The sequence below is a fragment of the Drosophila busckii genome, chromosome 3L (genome assembly GCF_011750605.1).
Source record: "Drosophila busckii strain San Diego stock center, stock number 13000-0081.31 chromosome 3L, ASM1175060v1, whole genome shotgun sequence".
NCBI classification, from domain to species: Eukaryota; Metazoa; Arthropoda; class Insecta; order Diptera; family Drosophilidae; genus Drosophila; species Drosophila busckii.
The window spans coordinates 5,253,866-5,274,519 of record NC_046606.1 but is presented as its reverse complement, the minus strand read 5'-3'; the positions used below and the strand labels follow the sequence as shown (position 1 = coordinate 5,274,519).

The window sequence follows — 20,654 nt, the reverse complement described above, 5'->3', positions numbered from 1 at the left end:
AATCATACTGAATGACAGCTAGTGGAGGAATTATCGATTGGCCAGCCCTGAAGGGATAAGAGTGCATTTGTCATCACTGGCTGCAGCTACACGTCTCTCTCGGATTCTTTAATTTCTCTCATTCTCTTGTTGTTTCCGTCATTCTCCGCTCATTCTTGTTTTTGTTGTCGAAGCGTGCGGACGTCGCGGCGGTTTGTCGCGGTCTCGTTTTTAATGTTGGCATAAAAATCGGCAAAACTGAATAAAACTTAACAGTAAAATTTGGTGTGCACAGTCTTTAAAATTCAACTGCAAGAGCTATTTTCGGTTCTCACTTACAATCGGCCAATAATACGGTAACTTAATTGTATGGCGCGTGTTTTAGCGTAGAAAGAGAAATATTTAATGCTTAATACATGTGTGTGTCTAAAGCTGTTTGTGGTGTGTGACAACAAGAAAATTGCAAAATAAATCAAAGCTTACTACACAAGCAGAGCAACAACAAATGCAACGAAAATATAGAAATAATAAATAAAATATTCAATTGATTGGCCGTTGCGTATGCCTTTTTGTCTATAAATCTTTAATAACTGTGTCTCGTTCGCTCGTTCTCTCTTTCTCTCTTACGAGTTGCTCTTTTGTAAATGTGTGCGTTTTAAATAAATGTGTGCGCTAATAAACCACAAAAAGCAACAAAAGCGACAACAAATTCATGAGACTTTGCTGCATTTTCAGTTGATGTCGCCGTTCACTGTTCTCGTCGCGTTTTTAGTTTAGCTGCCCAATTTTTATTTGTATTAGTGTGTGTGTCTTCTCCCACGCCGCCACACACACGCACACGCAACGGAACTCAAAACTACAAACACACACACACATAAATACTACATATGCTCTGTGCTCTTCATTTATAGTGCATTTGTTAAGGTAAGCCAATGCTGCACATTTTCTACATTTCAATGCGTTTCTCTTTTTCTTTTATTTATTACATTTTGTATGTGGCTTTGCATTGTTTGCTTTGGCGCCGACGTCGCCGACGACGCTGCCGCTAGCGCGCTTGCTGTAAAAAGTGTCAAGTGCGCGTCGTTGCTGTTAACGCTACAAAAACCAAGAGAGCGTAAGCGCTCGCGCTCTCTCTTAGCAAAGCATGTGCTGCTGCTGCTGGGCAACAAACAAGAAAAGACAGAAAATCTTACTTAACATTTTGCATGCTTTATTATAAAACTATAAACAAAGCATGTAAAACTGCATAGTATGGGCATAAATTTCCTCTTCTCTGTGCCCTGTGCTTTGTCTTTCTAACTCGCTCTCTCTGCAGGCACTAGCATTGACTCCCTCGCCAACTTACGCATACACATACATGCGCACTCTCTTACATTGCTTACACGGACGCGCCCCGGCCGCAGCTAACGGCACTATATTTCTTTTTATTTGCTTTTGCGCTTGTTAGACAACCAAAAAAAAAAAACTAAAAAAGAATTGCGCTTAAATTTTTGTCAATGCTTTTGGTTTCAATTTCGTCTAGCATTGTAATTTATTACTCATTTTAATTCTACGCTCTCTCTCTCTAACTCTCTTTGCAGTTGCAATACAACATGAACAGCAATTTAAAATAAATTTATATAAAATATAAAGTCAGTAATTAAAAAAAACACTGCTTAATGTGTAAAACATACACAACAACACGCAAATAAATAATAAATCAACAAATGGCTAACTATTGAATGGCGGCCATCATTGGCCCCAAGCGGCATCCATTGAGCAACCAGCACCACCATCTCTTCCATCCAACCACCAACAGCAACAAATCGACCACCACCACCACCAACACCAAGGCCAAGCAACAGCTTTGCAGCAATCAACAAACGCCAGCTAATTCCCAGCATCAGGATACAAAGGCAATCGACGCTGCTGCTGCTGCCTCAACCAACTGCAATTTAAAGCAAAAGCAAAATCATAGCAGTAGCTCTAGCTCTGGTGGCAGCTGCTGCACTCAAAATTCTTTAACTGCTGCAACGCGTAGTTCAATGAGCGTATCGATGTCACTGGTACAGGGTGGTGCTGCCGGTGGTGCGCCACAGGGCGCCAGCGCAATATTAGCCGCAGCGGCTCCATACTATCAGCCGCCAGCTGTTCCACAGGATGTGCAACCGGATCGTCCAATTGGCTATGGTGCATTCGGAGTTGTATGGTAAGTGCAAGACGTTTTTTTTATAAAGACCAATTCATCTAAGTTTTTATGAAACATGCAGTTATGATTATAACTAACATACACACATACATATACATACATACATGTATTTGTTTCGCTTGTAGTAGGCTTTCTATAGTTGAATGTAACGGTGGGGTTCAATGCCTTTGCCTGGCGGCGACCTTTTCGCTGTGTAAAGTACACACACACACACACATGCACACACACACAGAGGCAGCCAAGCATATGCATCGTCCAACTCCTGTTTTGGTTGCTTCTCTTTTACCCCCTTTTGTGTGGTCTGTCAACATTCAAACCCGTGGTGTTGTCGCCGTCGCCGTTGCCGTCAACGTCATCGTCCTTAGTTCACATTCGTCGTTCGCTTTGCCTTTTGCATTTTTTCTAATAATAACGGGGCAGGGTGGATTTAGCTCTATCAAAATTCCTCCCCTTGCCCCCCGCCAATTTGTTTTTGTTCTGTAAGTTTGATTTCGAAATTTATTTTTGAATTTTACAAAAAAATTTACATTAATTGTTGCTAAACGAGTTTTGCGAATTGCATGTAACGGTCGTCTAATGAAATTTGGCAACGTTGCCAGCAACGGGAAATATTTTCATTCACGTGTAAAACGGCATTTCCGGCGGCTAAAAAGTTGGGGCAAGGGCGGTATAAAATCCAGCCAAACCAAACAAAAAAATAAAAAAAACTGGCACACGCTATGTTGCCGACAAAAGCAGCGCAAGAAGTTGAAGTACGCACAAGGAAGTTGCAACGCCAACAAAAAGCCCTAGGAAAAACAAAAAAGAGAAACAAATAAACAGAAGATGCCGGTAAGCTTGGCTTACTGGCCATAGAGATGGTTTGATGGTTTCTATTGGCAGTCATCAAGTCTTATACTGCAAGTCTTATACTTGTTAATAAGCAAGTTGGTAGTATTTGTGCTTTTGGTGCTGGGAATGCAATCAAGCGTTAAATTTAAGTGCCAAATGTCGAACTAGTTCGGCTGACCAGCCACCAGTCCGCCGGCTTCTCTATCTCTAGGCCAGTTTTGTTTATGGCCCATGTGCTGTGCCGTTGCTTTCTGTAATTGGAGGCAGGTGAGTTTTTATTATTTATAATGTGGCAGGAAGTTAAGAGCCGTGGCTCGCTGGGCTCTTTGTTTTAACAATATGAAGTTTGGCAATTGCTATTGCAGCAGTTAAATTCACTTGAGCTGAAATTCGGCAACACTGCCCACACAACCTTGACGTAGGACTTTATGAAATATGTCAACAGCGCTTCAAAATCAAATCTTTAACAATAATTAACTAAACACATTTTCCACGAATTGGGAAAATCATTTTGGGCACCTCAGCAACAGATTAACCAATTAATTTAAAGCAAAATTTCTACGAATTTCTTTCACTGCATTTGGCCAAGACAAACAGAAGAAATAGGAAAAAACAGAAACAGACTCAAACTTAGAATAGGCAGCAGAGAAGTAAAGAAGGAGGAGTAGTGCATATTGGATACAGTTCGAGGTCCAGCAACAGCGCATCTAAAGAAACGTGAAACGACAAAGGAGCGAGAGAGAGAAAGAAACCTTAAGAGCCGCAACAGATGACCAAACATCTTGGTCTTACTTTTTTCGAAAAACTACCTGCAACTGGTTTTTGCTCAGACGGCGCAGAGACGACAAGTTCTCCACAGACAGGGACTGAGAGAAAGAGAAAGAGACAGAGACGCAGACGAAGGTGAGAGATGATGTTGAAACCTTTTGCCTGCCTGCCTGGCCTGCCTGCATATAAAACTCGCTTCCTGCTGCACGACTCTGTGGCCTGAACCCTGGAACTGAGACCGAGACTGAGACTGAGACAGCGACTGGAGTTGAAGTTGAAGCCTCGCAGCCTCTCTGGGCCTTGGGTACTGCAAGGTGTCGTCGAAGTCGTTCTGCTGCTTCTTCTTCTCTTATTGCTGTTGTTGTTGTTGTTGTTGCTGTTCTGTGGTTATCTTGACTCAGGCCTAGGCTATTGCTGTTATTTATTTAACTTCTTTTGCGCTAGGCTTTTTGATCTGGCGCAAATCCTTGGCTAATCTTACGAGTCCATTGGCCTGCACTGGGCTGGACTGGACTGCAGGCCTTTGTGGCAAGCCCGCATGACTATTGGCATTGAGCATTGGCTGACATGCAATGCGGATTTTGAATTTGAATACGCGTTCGCTCTCTCTCTGACTCTCTTGGGCTGCTGCATTACCAAAGCAAACAAAAAAGCAAATGCAGCAAAACACTCAACACACATTAGAAGAACTGCCGGGACTACAACATGTAGTTTTATTTTAACATCCACTAGTCGACTTTTGTTCCTGCTGCTGCTGTTGTTGTTGTGATTCGTTGTTGTTGCTACATTTTGGCAGACGAAACAGCTGCTGGTCTCGCTGCTGATGCTGGTGGTTGTTCAGCCTTCAAGCGAGCCTTTTTTTTTGAATGCTCCAGACGCAGACAGACAAGCGGTTCGCTTGCAGGATATTGCTACAGTGAAAGCTCGTTATAAAACGATAAACGCGTATAATTGAAAATAATTCTCGCCACAATTGCATTTGGGTTTGCATTTGGTGTAATATTTTAAAAATTATTATCATTGCTTTTCGTCACAATGAGTAACCACTGTGCTGACTTGAGTATGCCCGCATATGTTTTGGTCGCTTGCCCTTTTGCCCTACGCGTAAAGTAAAACTTCCCTGTATACAGAAAATATATGCACTCAAATTTTATATACCCTGCAGTCATCCCCTGACAAAAATTTCTGTTGAACTCTTCGCATCACTTCACTTTTCAATGTTTTTTTTTTCAGCATTTTCCGAATCTGTTTCTCTCTCCCTTCACACTCTGTCTGTCTCTGTGTGTGTGTGTGTATTGACTTTGAAAGTGTTTGAATAATTATCTTAGTTTTTCATTGCATTCCTTGCTTGCTCGTTCTCTCTGCTTCAATTTTATGCAATTCCTTTTTATTACAAGCATTGATTGCTTTACAGCAAGCGTCATAACTGCTTTATAAGTTTGAGTTTTTTCAATTTAAGCAATTTTCAAAAATTCAGCACATTGCAAAACCCTAAAAGGGTTGAAATTTGATTAGTTTTTATTGAATTTCTGCTGCTGCTCTTTGATAAATGTTAGCAAAGTTGCTAAGAATATGCTGCAGTTGATTAGTGAAGTGTGGCAACAGCGCACGTTTAAAAACTGCTTTTGGGCACTAGCGTTGCATAGCCAGCTCAAGTGTCTTTGCTTAGGTAACGCCCAAATGTCTCTGCATCGTTTACTATAAACATATACACATGTATATGGTCCTGATCCTAGTTGTGTAAGCCGCTGGTACCGAAACAATTTTTGCTTTGTTATTTTCTTTTGTTTTTTTGGTCAAACATTTTCGGAACATGTTGCCAAAGAATTACGCACGCAGTTTTATCTACAGCTTCATTGCGTTCTCGCAGCTCACACACACACACACATAGATATATGTGTGTGTGAGTCACTTGCTCTAGCTTAGTTCACTTGAATTGCGTTTGCGGGTTCAAGTGAAGCGCAAATGTATCTTTGAGGTTTATATTTTGTCTGTGTGTGTGTGTGTGTTGCCCCCTCGCTATGGCTTAAGGTATCATGTAACAGTCACAGTTGCTCTTCGTGTGTGTGTGTGTGTGTGTGTTTGTGTGCGTTGCGTGCCTGTGTGCAACATGAAATAATTTTCACTTGCGGCATGCCTTCCAAGTTAGCTCGCTCGCTCTCTCTCGCTCTCGCTCTGACTGAAAATGAAAAATAATAGTCAACAAAGTGGCAGCAGCAACGAAAAAGAGCTTTTGTTCACATGCCCCCGCTGCTGCTGCTGCTGCTGCTGCTGCTGCATGCCACGCTTGCCACACGCATTGCTCCCTTTGGCAGTAAAACCAATTCGACTACAGCCAAAATGCATTTACACCAACAGCAGGTAGCAGCGCATAGGTGTGCGTGCGTGTGTCTGTGTGTGTGTGCCAAATAAATCATCGTCTATGTTGCACATACAACGCAATGCAACGCTCTTTGCCACGACGGCTCGTAAACTACATTGGAAAATTCTAAAAACAAAAGCAACAAGCAGCAAAAGTAGCAGCAACTGCAGCAGTCGAGGAAAAACTGAAATAGACAATTTGTTAAAGGTGCTGGGCTTGGGCTGCGGGCGCGCGGTGCATGCAGCAACACTTACGACAGCTTGGACAGTTGAACTGGCAGCCAGCGGGCAACTAACTTGAACCCAGAAACTTAATGAAGCCACTGCCCCAACAAAAAAAACTTAACTAGCTAAACAACTGCTAGAGCGAGAGCAAGAGAGAGAGAGAGCTAAAAATTAATTAAGCTTGGCGTCAGGCACTAAAATATTGAAATAAATTTGTAGGCGACAAGCTGCAACGTTTTGTCAATATCGATTGCGGCATGCAGCATGTTGCACATCAATCCAAAGCGATTAACGTTTAGCAGTGAGAGGCCATCAAGACAATTGTTAATTAACACTAGCAGAGCTGCACAAATTGCGGTTGCAAATTGGTTGCCTCAAAATCAAAGCCCCACGTACCAAGCCGCATGCAAAATTTGTGGCAAAAGGGTGGCAATGTTGTCAAAACGCTGCGCCACAATAGATGCCAGATAGGGAGAGCCAAACCATTTACAGTTGCAGCAGCAGCAGATGAAGCTTGGCTCATTTGACGTTGCATTTTTAACCCTCATTTAGCATACAACACACTGAGGCTGTAGCTCAAGCCGCAGACAATGGTTGCTGCTGCTGCTGCTGCAGCTGCAACTTGAACATCAACTTCAAAAGCAGCAACAGCAGCAGCAGCAGCAACAACAACAACAATAAGTACAAGTATTAAACGCTCGCACGATTTTCTCGTTGCGGCTGACTGACTTGTGCCGCGTCGTGCCAGCGGCTTGCAACCAACAACAGCACCAACAACAACAACAACTTGTGCTAAATATAAGAAGAGTCGCTTGCTCTGTGAATGGAAAAGCCTTCAAGCAGTGTCTGCTGCAGCATCTGCTGACAGCTACAGCTGAAGCTGCTGCATGTCCCCAAAAAAGTTAAAAAAAAGAAGCAAGCAGCAACAGGATGATGAAGCTGCAACGCTTAATTAGCACGCTTCAAGCATATTTTTGTTGCCTATAAATAGCTGGTTGCTATGAAAGCCAGCGCAGTTTAGTCACTAGCGCACAGCAGACTGAAGTTTGGCAACAGCGCGCACACTCAAATGCACTTCAGACTGCTTTATAGACTGCAGCGCAACAATGCGACAATTGCACAGACATACGAACGCACACTTAACTCTAATGCTTAACATATTTTCTTTAGCCGCAATCAAATTGCCAAGCAGCGCAATCAAAATTTAGCCGCATTGCCCGATTAAAATGCCAGCTCCAGGTAGTTGAATGTCACAGCAACGTCTGAGCTAGAGTCAGTGTCTAGCTGCAGCATCATCATCATTATCATCATCATCATCATCATTGTCTGTGCTGCTAAACGCTTTTGACATTTCAATTAAAATTCTACAGTTGCTCACTCTCTTTCTCTTTCTCTTTCGCTTGCTCTTGCTATTTCATTGTTAAATGTTTGCCAAATGTTGCATTGGCGCCAGTTTGCTAATTAGACAGTTTGCTTAATTGTGGCGCGGCACTTGTCACTGCCTTTTTTAATTCAGTTGCAATTGCCAATTACGCAGATGCATGCGCCACGCCTCTAATATAGCATATATTAAGTATACGTATATGTTGCATGCAACAATTATGATTGCTGCTTATCTGTAGAACTGACTGCAGCAATGCTAATGTCTTTTGACAAATGAGCAGCAACATGCCACAAGCGCATGCACTGCAAGAAATAAGTAAGCAATAAATAATTAATTTGCATACGCTATAAATAACAAAATATTTAAATAAATCATTTAATTTATTATTTTATTGTCAAAAGACATGCCACAAGCGCATGCACTTCAAGAAATAGTCAAGCATATTTAAAAATTAATTGGCATAGGATATAAATAAGAAAAAATAAAATAAATAAAGAAAGAATTTCAAAATCACTAAATTCAAATCTTTTATATACAAATTTCTTGCAGTGCATTGCTGCCACAGTTGCAAGCCATTTGAGGTGTCGCTTGCATTTTAAGCCGCTGACATGCGTCTCTCTAGCCAGCGAGACAGAGCGACAGGCAGCTCAGTCTGCTTAATCACTCGCTGCTCTTCCGCTCTAGCATTTGGCCACACCCCAATATAACCAACTGACTACTACTGCCGCAGCTACTGCGCTCTATCTTTTGTATTTGACATGCTGCTGCATTTTTTTGCATGCACATGTTTAAAAATAATTTTGTGCATATTTCTTTTTTGCATTTGGAGACTGAGACTGAGTCAGGCAGGCAGCAACAGCTTCTCGCTGTCAATTGTCATTATTGATGCATGATCTTGATTTCCGCAGCAGCAGCAGCAGCATATATAACAAATATGACAAAAGGCTCATGTGTGTGTGGCACCTGCAGCCCACACAACGTGCCACCCCCACCCCTTGGCGCAGCTTGTAAGCCTTTGTACGTCTGCGTTGCCTTGACGCCAGCAACAAAATGCGTCAGAGCCGCAGATTTGCATTGAGTCACATGTGCGAGAGCATTGATGCTTGTATAACAATGTGTGTGTGCCTGTGCCTGTGCCTGTGTGTGTGTGTGTGTTGCACGTTGTTGCCAATTTCCAATAAACTTTTGACAACAATTGTTATGCTCCTCGTGCCTGCCTTGTAGCCAGTTCCTTACAAATAAGTTTACATATTGTTGCTGTCGCTGTCGACTCAGCGCTGTGTGATTTAATTAAAAGCCATATTGTAAGCTTTAAACGCTTAAAAATGTTGCATGTTTAATTAAAAATGTTTCTTTTTAAATGTAAGTCATCAGACAATAAAGAGTCATGAGCTAAGCGAATTGATTTAAACACAGCTGTTAAAACAGTTGCAAATGCAATTATGCAGCTTGTAGTAGTTGCTTAATATTGTTGAAAATCTGTAGAGCAGGTGCAAACTATTTTGCAGCAGGTAGTCAAAAGATAAGAGAGTTAAAAGAGAGAGAGCGAGCTCAAATTACAAGCAGCTCTCACAGTTAATAAGGGTAAGGATACCAATACAATGGCACTGAGATCAAGCTGATCCTTATAACAGGATACAGCACAAACTCAAGTGCACTTGCAGCTGCAGACTCTGCTGCTATTGATTTTGTCACAGATCGTAGCCTTATATAGAAAATAAACAGCGCTGTTCATTAGGCTGGGGCATGTTTTATTTTTTTTTGTTGTAGGCTGGGGCAGCTGCTTGTAGTGGGGGCCGTTGACCCTGTAGGGGTAACAAATATATGCGAAACAAGGATGCGCATGAATGTTAATATTGTTAGCAGGGCGTGCGGTGGGGGGGCGTGTCGAGCTGCGACGAGTCGAGTAGTCAATTTATTAACGAATTTTTCAACGCAGACGAACGCGCAGCGCAAAGCGCAGCTTAAGGCAAAAGACAAGCTACACATTGTTGTTGTTGTTGTTGTTCTTATTGTTGTTGTAGCTGGCACGCATGCGCAGCAGCAGCAGCAGCAACGTTCATTGCACCCAAAATGAAAAAAAATAAACAGCACAAAAAAGAAGAATGAAATTTTCGTTGAGTCTGTTGTTGTTGTTGTTTTTTTTACGATGCTCTGACGTCTCAGAACCGGATGGTCTGGGGCCTACAATGCTGCAATGGGGAAGTGGTGGGGCGGGGCGGCAGGTTGGCAGCATAGGGAGGTCGTCAAACGCTGACCGTTGCAGCTTATGGCCATTGCGAGGCGTTCGTTGTGCACATTTATTTATTTTCTTCTTTTTTTTTTTGTAAACAGCAACTTGTTGTTGTCGCAGTTGTTTTTTTGCTGTTGCCTTGCGGGAGCTCTCCAACCTATCCCAAGTTGAGTTTTGACACGCATCAGGCAATGCGCATATATATAGTTATATGTGTGTGTGTGTGTGTGTGTGCCCAACCCCAGGCGAGCGCAGTTTAAATATTTTTAATTGAACTTTTGCCTGCAGTTAGCAAAAGCAACAAGACAAAAACATTGTAGCAAATCGCAAGGTGTAACTGTATGTGTGTGTGTGTGTGTGTGTGGGTGGTATGCCTGCGTTTATTGATTAGATATTTATCACAATAAACACATGCCTCAAGTGTCTGTTGCACAAGCGCTCACTCCACCACCCCTCCCCCCAGCCTAAGCTTAACATACAAAATAATTAGCTTGTTAGATGAATCAGCAGACATTGCGCTAATTACGCGTGTCAAAGCTAATGCTGTCTATGTATGGCCCGATTATTAACGCTGCTTGGCTACATTATGCAAATTATGCCCAAAGGAGCGACACAATTGATATTAGCCAAGTATGTGGCCAAGTCAAGTTTGAGTGTAGCAACGAATTTGTACAAAAGAATTTCCCACACATAATTGTTTAACTACTTATATAATATATATTTTATTTAAGTCAAGTCACTAATAATTTTGTATTTTCTTTTCTATTTGCAGGTAAGTTGATTTTATTACGCCCACAATTCAAACGCAATGTTGTAATTAGGAACTAAGTAAGTTACGTTAATTATGCATGACTAATTAATGTGTGTGTGTGTGTGTGTGTGCGTCAATCAATGAAACAAACAAAACATGAGAGCGCAGTCTAAAAACAATAATAATGCACTAAGTTTTCAATAAAAAAAATGCGTCATAAAATAAATGTACACAGCCACATGTGTGTGTGTGTGTGTGTGTGTGTGTTGCAGCGGCGTGTTGTAAGTGACAAGCGAGGGCGCTTTTATTTTTTATATTATAGTTGAAAAGTTAATATACAACAACGAAATCCACACGTATGGAATGCATGTGCAGTAAAAATAGCAAACAATGAGAAGAGCAGAGCGTGAGAGAGAGAGAGGGATGAAGAGAGTGAGACACACGCTGCCAACGAGAAATCAATAAAGAAAGTAATTTGAAACGTGGCGGCAAACGACGACAACGTGCTCTCCCCTAGAATTCTTCGCTCTCTCTCTCTCTATCGCTGTCTCGCAGCTCGAGCGTCGTCCAGTTCATGTCCAGGCCAAAAGGCAATTTATCTAATGGTAATATTGTATGTGGGCTATAAAACAATATTGGCAAAAGGCGCGACTGCGAAGCGTGTGAGGGGGGGTAGAGGCGTGGCATAACTATTTTTAGGCGTGGCTAGCTTGGCTTGCAACGTCATCATGTCTGGAATTTTCACAGCTGTGGCAAGCACTTGGCGCTATCTCTTCCTCTCGCTTTGGGTGTTGCATGTAATTAAAAATATAAAATGCAAAAGCTGCGCTTACATCAGCCGCAAAATTGTGGGTCAACGCTGGGGTTTAACTATATTTTATTTTGTGTGTGTGTGTGTGAATTTTATGTTAAGTTTTATAGTTTTCGTTGCTCAATCTGTTTGCAGTTAATTCCAATAAAAAGTATATAACTAAAGCTATAAAACTTTCAGCAGCTAAGCTGCTTACGCCCCCCCTCTAACGTCGCCGCCTCTGTGTGTTCTTTGTTTTTATATTTGCTAAAATTAAAAGCAGCTTCGTCATTGATTTGTCAGCACGATCAGTGCCCTCCCCCCTACGTTTTTGCCCTCCCACATTTCTCTCTCGACATGCAAGCGGCTTTTAAAATCTTTGTTGCTTACTTTAGCGTTGACTTTTCTCATCTGTCTGTCTGTCTGTCTGATGCTTGGTATATTTATACAGCTGTTAATTGTATACCTCCCCTCACTCCTCTCTCTCTCTCTCTCTCTCTCTCTCTCACTCTGTCGCGCTCTTGCTGCCTTTGCTCCCTCTTTGTTTGCATTAGCCCTGACCTCCGCTACTTTTACTTGCGCCACGTTTTAAATATTTCCACACACACACACATACACATTTCTATATCTATATATCTATCAACTGAGCTGCCATATGTTTCCAGTTGGTTTCATATGCAAAGTTCTTTGACCTATAGTTGAAAATTATTAAAGTGTGTGCGCTGTTTGTTAATTTAATGCTCAGCTAATCGATATATGCTTATCGATATATAAAAAATTTAGCTTAACAATTTGTTATGCATAAATTGCTTAACAATTTAAAATTTATTTAAAGCTAAAGCATAAGCTCTAACGTTTGCTGCTTCTTTGCGCCTGAAATTTTCACAATTTTTCCGCAGCAATTTTCAACTTTGTTGTCTAGCGCGTGGGCGTGTCGACTGCAGTTGAAATCTTGCGCTGCTCTGTTTTTTATGCAGTCGTCGTCCTTTTATTGTCTTTGCCCATTGCTAAGAGACTTGAATGCTCTCTGGCCGCATAATGAAACTTTTCACCCAATTTGCAACGTCAGTGCCGCAGCTCATTTCGTTTTCAATTCCACAGCTGCAAATACCCAGTAAATGTTGTTGAAATGTAAATGGGATCGAATGGACAAGACAGCAAATCAAAATCAAATAACTGACTTAAGCAAAAATCGCTTGTGCAACATTTTAAGTGTAGAGATTTTAGTTTTGATATTTTTACAGCACATTTGTTAGTTGAGCTTGCGCATAAGTTTTGTTGGCTGCAGAACTTTTGACTTGGCCAAAAGTAAAATATAACAAAAAAATACTTTTGGCTGCGCTGCGCGCATTTCAATCAAGATTATATACTCGCTATATATACACATACACATATATATATATACAACTAGCTTGTTTTTGGCCTCGTTATCGACCATAAAGTAGGCGTTTGGGCGTGCCATTTTGTAAGCTATTGTTTGAAATATAAAAAAAAAAAAGAACTCTCATCATGAAAACTCATTAAACAAAGTACACACTTCAACACCAAAGCTGCAGCTAAAGCTAAAGGCAAACTTGCGCTTGTGAGCTCATACTTATGGCATATACTGTTAAAATAGCAGCAAGTATTTTTTCTAGCACTCGACTTTGGCATTGTTTTGCACTTGTGCGCAACACCTCTTGGAATTTTATATTATTCAGTTGTTGTTGTTATTATGACTAAGCGCATAAGTACTAAATGAAATTTCCATGCGTAGTATAATTAAACAATAAGCGCTGCACTTGCGCGGCTTTAATTGCAAAGCACACACACACACACACACGCACGCATAAAGTAGCAAAAAGTGTAGCATACTTTTCTGTGCGCGCACAGAAACTTTTTGCTGTAGCTGCTCCCTTCGCCAATTAGATGCCTCCGCATTTGCTAGACAACAAAAATAAAATACATTCTGTTTAAAGCAATGTTTTGTTTTGTTTTGTTTTGCTTGCCACCACGCCCACACATAAAAATTATGCACATAAATTTAGCTGGCAAAGTCGTAAAGTTCTCTGCTACTTATTTCTATTTTTTTTTTGCTTTGACTTTGTTGTGCTTTGTCTACAAATAAATTACTTAAACTTTGTGCCAAAATGTTAACTTTTGCTGCTGCTGTTTTTCATTTTAAAATTTATCAAATAGTAAAAGCAAATGTTGATCATATGTAAATTAGTTGAAAGAGTTGCTCAAATTTGCGGCAGATTGCAAGTTGAGCTTTTGATAAACTTTAGTTGCGCAATTTAAACGCAAACCAAAGCATTTGCATAAACTTTTAAATGCCCACTTGACTATAAATATTTGAATAGTAAATAAAGTGCGCATTTCTAACATTTTTCTAAAGGCTGCTGCTGCTTCAATTGCCACGCCCCTTGCCACAGGCGCAATCGCCTGTACCCCAGCAAGTTGATTAAGATCATAATCGTTAAAATTACTTGAGCGCAACTATTTTACGAGCAAATTACTATTTTTATTACTTATGCAGGCCAAGACGCCAAGTTCAGTGCCTTTCAAATTATGTATACATATACTTATGTATATAACTGTATATATATACATAGTTTGTATATAAGTTTAGTTGGCTCTGAGCTTTTATAGCGCTGCAGTTGTCTGAAATTTATGCTACTCAAGTAGTTTGCTAGCAGTGAGTGGGCGTGGCAGGTGGCGCAAAGCGGAAGCGGAGCTGATGACAAACAGCGACAGTTTCCTTATTGCCCGTTTTGCTTTTCATTTAATTTAAAGCGCACTGCTGAGCTGAGCAATGAAAATCGAGTTGAAAATTGAATTCACTAGAATTTATATAACTCTACAGCCAAATGAATAAAATTCAGACACTGGGGCATTGAAATATAAAATTATTATGCAAACAGCTTATGCATTGAAGGCTGCGCTGCTTGTTAACAATGACAGCTGTAGCTTGATTTTGTTTCAAAATTTAAACCGCTTATAAACTAGGCAACCGTCGCTTTTTATCTGTGAGCGTATCACATGGCGTATGCGTAACATAAAATTAGCTACAAACTAAAATGCGCGTCATTCAGCCAAAAGCACGTGTCTGTTGTCAACGGGTGGGGGCGTGGCAGGGGTCGCATAAAGGACAAGCGCTGCTTAGTTGTTGTTTGTACACACACACACACACACATGTATATACATAGGTGTAGCTATGCTTGGGCTTGGGTTTGGGTCCTTGAGGTAGGCGCAATCTTCTGCGCCCATGCACGAAAAATTTAACCGCTTATAACACCCTCGACTACGCTTACCAATTGCTACAGTAAACACACACACACACATACATAGCGAGTTTGAGTAGATTTTCATGTAACTGTGTGTGTGTGTGTTGGCTCAAATTCCCGGGCACAGACAGCCAAGCACAGCTTCATGGCTCCAGCTGCTACACCCCCACCCACCTCTCATTCTCTATCTCGCTCTCTCTTTCTCTCTCTCTCTCTCGCTAGCTCAATCACAACCTTGACTGTGTGCCCAGTTTAACGCCCAGCCACCCAACGATTTCCTTGCGGGCTTTCGCACAAAATTTTCCAAGTTTTCTGCTAACGCTTTTCCTTTTTTTTTTGTGCGCTCTGCGGCGATTTCTTTCGTTATTGTATTACTTTTTGTTCTGTGCTCTATTGTACGTGTCTTTGTTTTGCTTCGCTTTTGGCTTTGGCGTGGATTTTTCTTACGCATTTTTTGTATTTGCGTGATGAATTTTTTTTATTTTAATCTGGCGCAGCTGATCAGCGTTAAATTTGTGTATTACAATTTTTTATTTCTGTAATTTTATGAAATTAAAACGCCGCGCCGAGTTCATTTGCCTCATAAATTTTCATATAATTAACGCTGCATAACTATAATTAAAATAAATCAAATTAGTTTATCAACTTTCGCCTGCGTCGCTGGCAGTTCAATCAGCCAGTTCAAGCAACTTGGCCAGCAGCCTTGACAGCCACACCCACTTACCACACGCCCTCGCTGTTCTATGCAGGCTTTTAGCATATTTTGTAAACGCTGCTTGAAATTGAAACGGAATCCCACTGTGAGCAGTGGGAGAGAGAGAGAAAGGGCCATAGCTTGACTCTTCAAATAAAAATCAGTTATGTCAGTCTGGCAGTTCATCAGTTTGTCACTTTTGCTATGCAATGTTTACTCTTTTTATTTTCTGGTCTAGCAAGTAGAAAAAAAAATACCGCAGAGAGTTGGAAAAATATCATTGCAGCAACTCCCACTCCCACTGCCACCCCCTTTGTTGCTCTTGTTAGCAAAGTGTGTGCATAAATTTCAACACAAACCGCTCTCTCTTTCTCTCACTCCCTCTCGCTCTCTGCTTGACATTTGTTTGACAGTATCATTGTTGTTTTTGCTTTTTGACTTTGCCTGCCTTGGGAAAAATGCGTTTTTGTTCTTCTATTATTTTTGTTTGTTTGCTTCAGTTGCGTTTTTTATTGAATTGCGTTTTGGTTAGCATTTTTATTTTTTTTTTTGCACACTTGAGAGCATTTTAAGGTTTTGCAGTTGAGTTTAAAACTGTTTTAGAAGCCTGCAGAGATTTTTAAGCTTTTTTGGCTGTTAGGGGTTAAACTTGTTTGGCTCAAATACAGCTCAGCAACAGTTTATTAACATTTAATATAAAATACTAAACAATTCTCTATTTTTCTTTTATTTGCAGGTAAGTGTCTGCCCAACTACAAAAGTCGCGTTAGCATGGCAAAGTGCGTTGTACTAAGAACAAAGATAAAACTTAATGCTAGACAAAGAAATTTAAATAAAAACCGCACACAATGCGTCATGGATCGTTGCCGCGACGCAAAGATCGTAAGTTAAAGTTGAACAGACTCCCGAGTTTACTAAACTAACATTTTATTATAATTATACATAAAGTATAGAATAGTCAACTACCAAAAACAATTAATTGGTGCGGCATATTTTGCTGTCGTTGACTTTTACGCGCTGCTGGAGCCAACAGCAACAACAACAACAACAACTGGCAGCAACTTTAGCCTAGACGCAACTCGTTGGACTAAAGTTTTTATCTATGCAAAAATTGTATATGAAAATTCGCTTGTTCTTTTGCATCCGTTGTAAAATTTATATTTTGTAATTACAAATGCAAAATGTTAATGTGAACTTTTGCGCCACCACCCACCCACTGCCCCCCCTTTGAAGCTTAACGCTCTAATGCCTTGTGGCGATTGCAGTTTGGCTAGAGCTTTGCATTTGCACTTGAACTAACAGTAAAGCGAGTTGTATGTACTCTACGCTTACTGTATTATAATTAATAAAAATTGTTATTGTTATTATTATTGCAATAAGCTAAATTTAATTAGCGCGCACTGGTCATTTTAATTGCGCGCGTCTAGAGTCGCTGAGTTCAACTGTAGTTCAATGAACTTAACTGCTATTGTCTTGACTCTTAGACTGTTTACAAGTGTATGTATGTGTGTGTGTGTGTGTGTGTGTGCGTGTTAGGGCTAAGTTTGTTGTTGCCACTTGGCGTATACTTAACAATTGCGTATACGAAGGCTATAAAAAGTGTTGCCGCTAGCTCGATAAACTAATATAGTTAAAAAAAATGTTATATATTTTAAAATTTTACACAAGCATAAGCGTAGTTTTTTTTTGTGGATGCAATAAGCAGCGTTGCAAGCGTTGCATGTGTTGTGCAACGTTTTGTTGTTGCCTTTTGTTGTTGTTTTTTATAGCTTTTTGAAAGCGAAATTGCAGCACAAGTTTTGCAGCTGTTGACAACAAACGTGTGCAGGCAATAGAAAATTATGTTTATGTTAATAGGCAGCAGTTAGAGGGGGGAGAGGAGCTGCGGCGTGCTGATGATTCAGCGACCAAACAATGCGCACAAGTTTGATACTGACCCAAGCAGCTGTCATTAGATTTTCAATTTTTTATTTGGCATTGTTTGAGTTTTGTGGTTTTTTTTTTTCGAGGCTTGGCAAGTCAATAAATAAGCTTTCAATTGAGTTGTGGCGCAGCCCTGTGCTCTGAGCCCTTCAAATCAATCAACGCCTTTGGGGGCTACTAAGCCGCTAATTTGTTAACCCCCCCAACCCCTACCCGCTGCAGTTTGCCTGATTAATTGTATGGCTTTGCAGCCAAAAGAATTTGTTGCTGTTGTTGTTGTCAACGCTCAAGAGTTGGACAGCTTGGAGCAACAGCGATAGCTTTGCCAGTTGTCTTGAAGTGGGTTAGTGGCACAAGCAGCAGCAGCAGCAACGTGACTGCGACTGCGACGTCGACGTCAACGCTGCTGCATTTGTTGCATGTAATTTATTTACATTTGTGCGCTCGCTTTTTGTTGCTTTGTCTAACATTGCTGCAGCTGCAATGAGCTAAACAAAAAGTAAAAAAATAAATAACTGTAGGCAAATATATATTGTTGTTGAATTTGACATTTTGTCATTTTTGTTATTAGATACACTTAAGTAAAAAATAAAGCTATGAACTTTAGTTTTGTTCATTTTAAAGAGTATCTGCTAGTTTATAACACTTTGCTTTTAATTTGCTCAAGGCCATATTTGCTTTTGCTTTTGACGCGTTCTATGCTCAGTTTGTTGGCTTTATGCTTTGTTATAATTAGCTAATATTTATTGCATTTGTCATGTTCGACCAACTGCAATTTCCAAACATTTTCCATTCAGCGTTTGCCAATTCAGATTTTTAGTTTACTTGAAGGTGTTACCAACCTGTGCTTGTTCTTTTTGCTGCTATTTGTTGTTATTGTTGCTTAGGTGCGGCTTTTGCTTGTTTTTGTTTTTCCAATTTTTTGGGTGCGCGTTTGTCAAAAGACCTTGTGACTAAACTAAGTTTGCGTTAATTAATGCTGCAAAAAATACATTTACTGTTTATGCAATTTGTTCTTGCTGCGGATATGCATTAGCTTTTTTTTATTTATGGCCAAAATTTGCATAAAATTGTAGTTAACACCTCAAGAAAATGAATGGACATATTAGCGCCCAAAATGTTGTCATAGATTTTTAGTCTTCAATTTAATGCAAACTTTGAACTGCATATTTTGACTTTAAGCTGCAGCAACTTAAACAATTTTAAAGTTAGTTCTGCTTGTGTTTTGAGTCGTTTTGCTGCTTTTGTTTGTTTTATCTGCTTGCAATAAAAAGTAATACAAACAAACAGTAAATAAAAAGTACTAAGCAAAAACAAAACGCACTCAGCCAGCCCAGCGGGCGTAATGAGAAAAACAAAAACAAAGTGTAGAGCTAGCAAAGAAGAAGAACAACAAGAAAAAGCCGCTGAGCAGCCAAATACGCAAAGCAACTTAATTTTGAAGAAGAAAACAACAAAAAAAAAAGAAAAGATTGAATTGAATTGAATGCTTTGACTGTTTGTCTGTCTGCAAAATGCACTAACTGTATACAAATACATATATATGCATGTGTGTGTGTGTGTGTGTAAACAAGCGCCTCCATAGCTTGCTGGCTGCTATTTTTCTTATGCGCTTGCAAGTTTTCTACACTTTTCTTTATTTTTTTCTCTGCTGCTTTACTTATAATTTTTCCAACTTTTGACCCAGTTTCAGTGCCAGCCGCGCCAGCAGCTAGTTGAGAGTCTCTTGAGAGAGTTTATTGTTGCTCTTTTTGCAATACTATCAGCATAGAGGGCTTTTCTTAAAGCTAAAACAGCAGCAGATTCATATAGAAATTATTGCTTACTCTAAATATAATGAAAACTGCCATTAACAATTATAAATTGTTTCTTTTTTGGGATGAGTTCTGTTACTTTACATGCTGCACTTAACATAGCACTGTAGTTAACAGTCTGCTAAAGAGCAGCTAAAACAGCAGCAGATCCATATAGAAATTATTGCTTACTATAAACATAATGAAAACTGTTCTTCAATATATAAATTGTTAGGTTTTTATGCTGTATAATATAAAATAATAAAATCTCTATAGCTCTGCCAAAAGTTAAATAACAGCAGCAACAAAAAAATCAACTTTTAATTTAACTTGCTTGCTTTAAGTTCTTGTCATGTTAATTTACATGCTGCACTTAACATAGCACTGTTGTTAACAGTCTGCTAAAAGCATTTCCCTACTCTCGTTTATTTTATGACGTTCGTTGGCACGTGCCGCCAAACAAATCAAAGCAACAGCAACAGCAAAATATAATTTAAAGTAAAAAACTTGTCAAACAAAAGAGTTTTATTTATTTATTATTTTTTTCGCTCTCTCGCTGTTATCTGAGTGAGGACAGAAATCTATTTCAGCGACAGGCACGTCATAGCTCGTTGCATGCAGCAAAAAATAAACTAAACCCAAACTATTCAATGCGCACAAAAGACTCAGAGACTGAGCCATAATGGAACTGGCTTGAATAGAGCGCAGCTAGGCGGGCCAATAATGTAAAATCGCATAACACTTCAAAACTGTCAAATGCGAAGCAACAAATTCCCCAGACCACTAGTAGAGAAAAAAAAAAAACACAAGCTCTCCAAACCCTTGCAGACAAAAGAGAGCGAGAGCGAGTGAGACATTGTGAGAATGAGAATTGAATGCAGTGTGTGGCATTGGCAGTGGCAGCTTTGGGGCCAAATAGGAAAATCACTTGATATAATGACACTTGTCGTCATCCCGCCCCCTTTGCCGCCTGCCCGCTTCAGTTTGTCGTCATCAGCGACATGGCGATGGCGCATTGCGTGTAAAATAAAAACCGCAGACAACAGTTGAAGCTACACTGCAAGAAAAAAGCACAACAAATATTATTTAAAATATTTAAGCGAGCTTCATTTATTTCAACTCTTTCTCTTTAATTTATCGCAGTGTATTATTGTAACTAAATCTAAACAAAGCTAACGCTGATAATGAAATTCATTCCTCGGTCCAGCTTCGCTAGCAAATTAAATAAAAATTCCAAATGAAAATCATTTGCCTGCCGCTGGGGCAGCGCCATCAATTTTAACTGCTAATTGAAAGCGCAGACAGTCACAAAATATATATTATAATGATTATGCTTCATTTTATAAACATTGTTAGAATAACTAAAGTTAAGTCTGCTTAATATGCGACCTCTGACCCGCAGGGCAGCTATTAATGCTACAAGGATGCGCCCCCAAGCTCACTGAGTGTGCAAAACCAGTTTGTGTAA

General features: G+C 40.1%; 1 protein-coding gene across 2 annotated transcripts in view; it reads left to right on the top strand.

The window, feature by feature from the left end:
- The first annotated feature begins 529 nt into the window (after nucleotides 1–529).
- Nucleotides 530–20,654, top strand: part of LOC108599910 (serine/threonine-protein kinase NLK) — a 48,640-nt gene continuing 28,515 nt past the window's right edge. Inside the window, exons 1-2 of one of the 2 annotated variants that reach the window (XM_017987108.2) lie at nucleotides 530–903; nucleotides 1,560–2,167. In XM_017987108.2, coding sequence (XP_017842597.1) covers nucleotides 1,701–2,167 — 467 coding nt within the window. In that variant the 5' untranslated portion in view covers nucleotides 530–903; nucleotides 1,560–1,700. The remainder of the gene's footprint in view (nucleotides 904–1,559; nucleotides 2,168–20,654) is intronic. The other variant, XM_017987107.2, reaches the window with a different exon arrangement.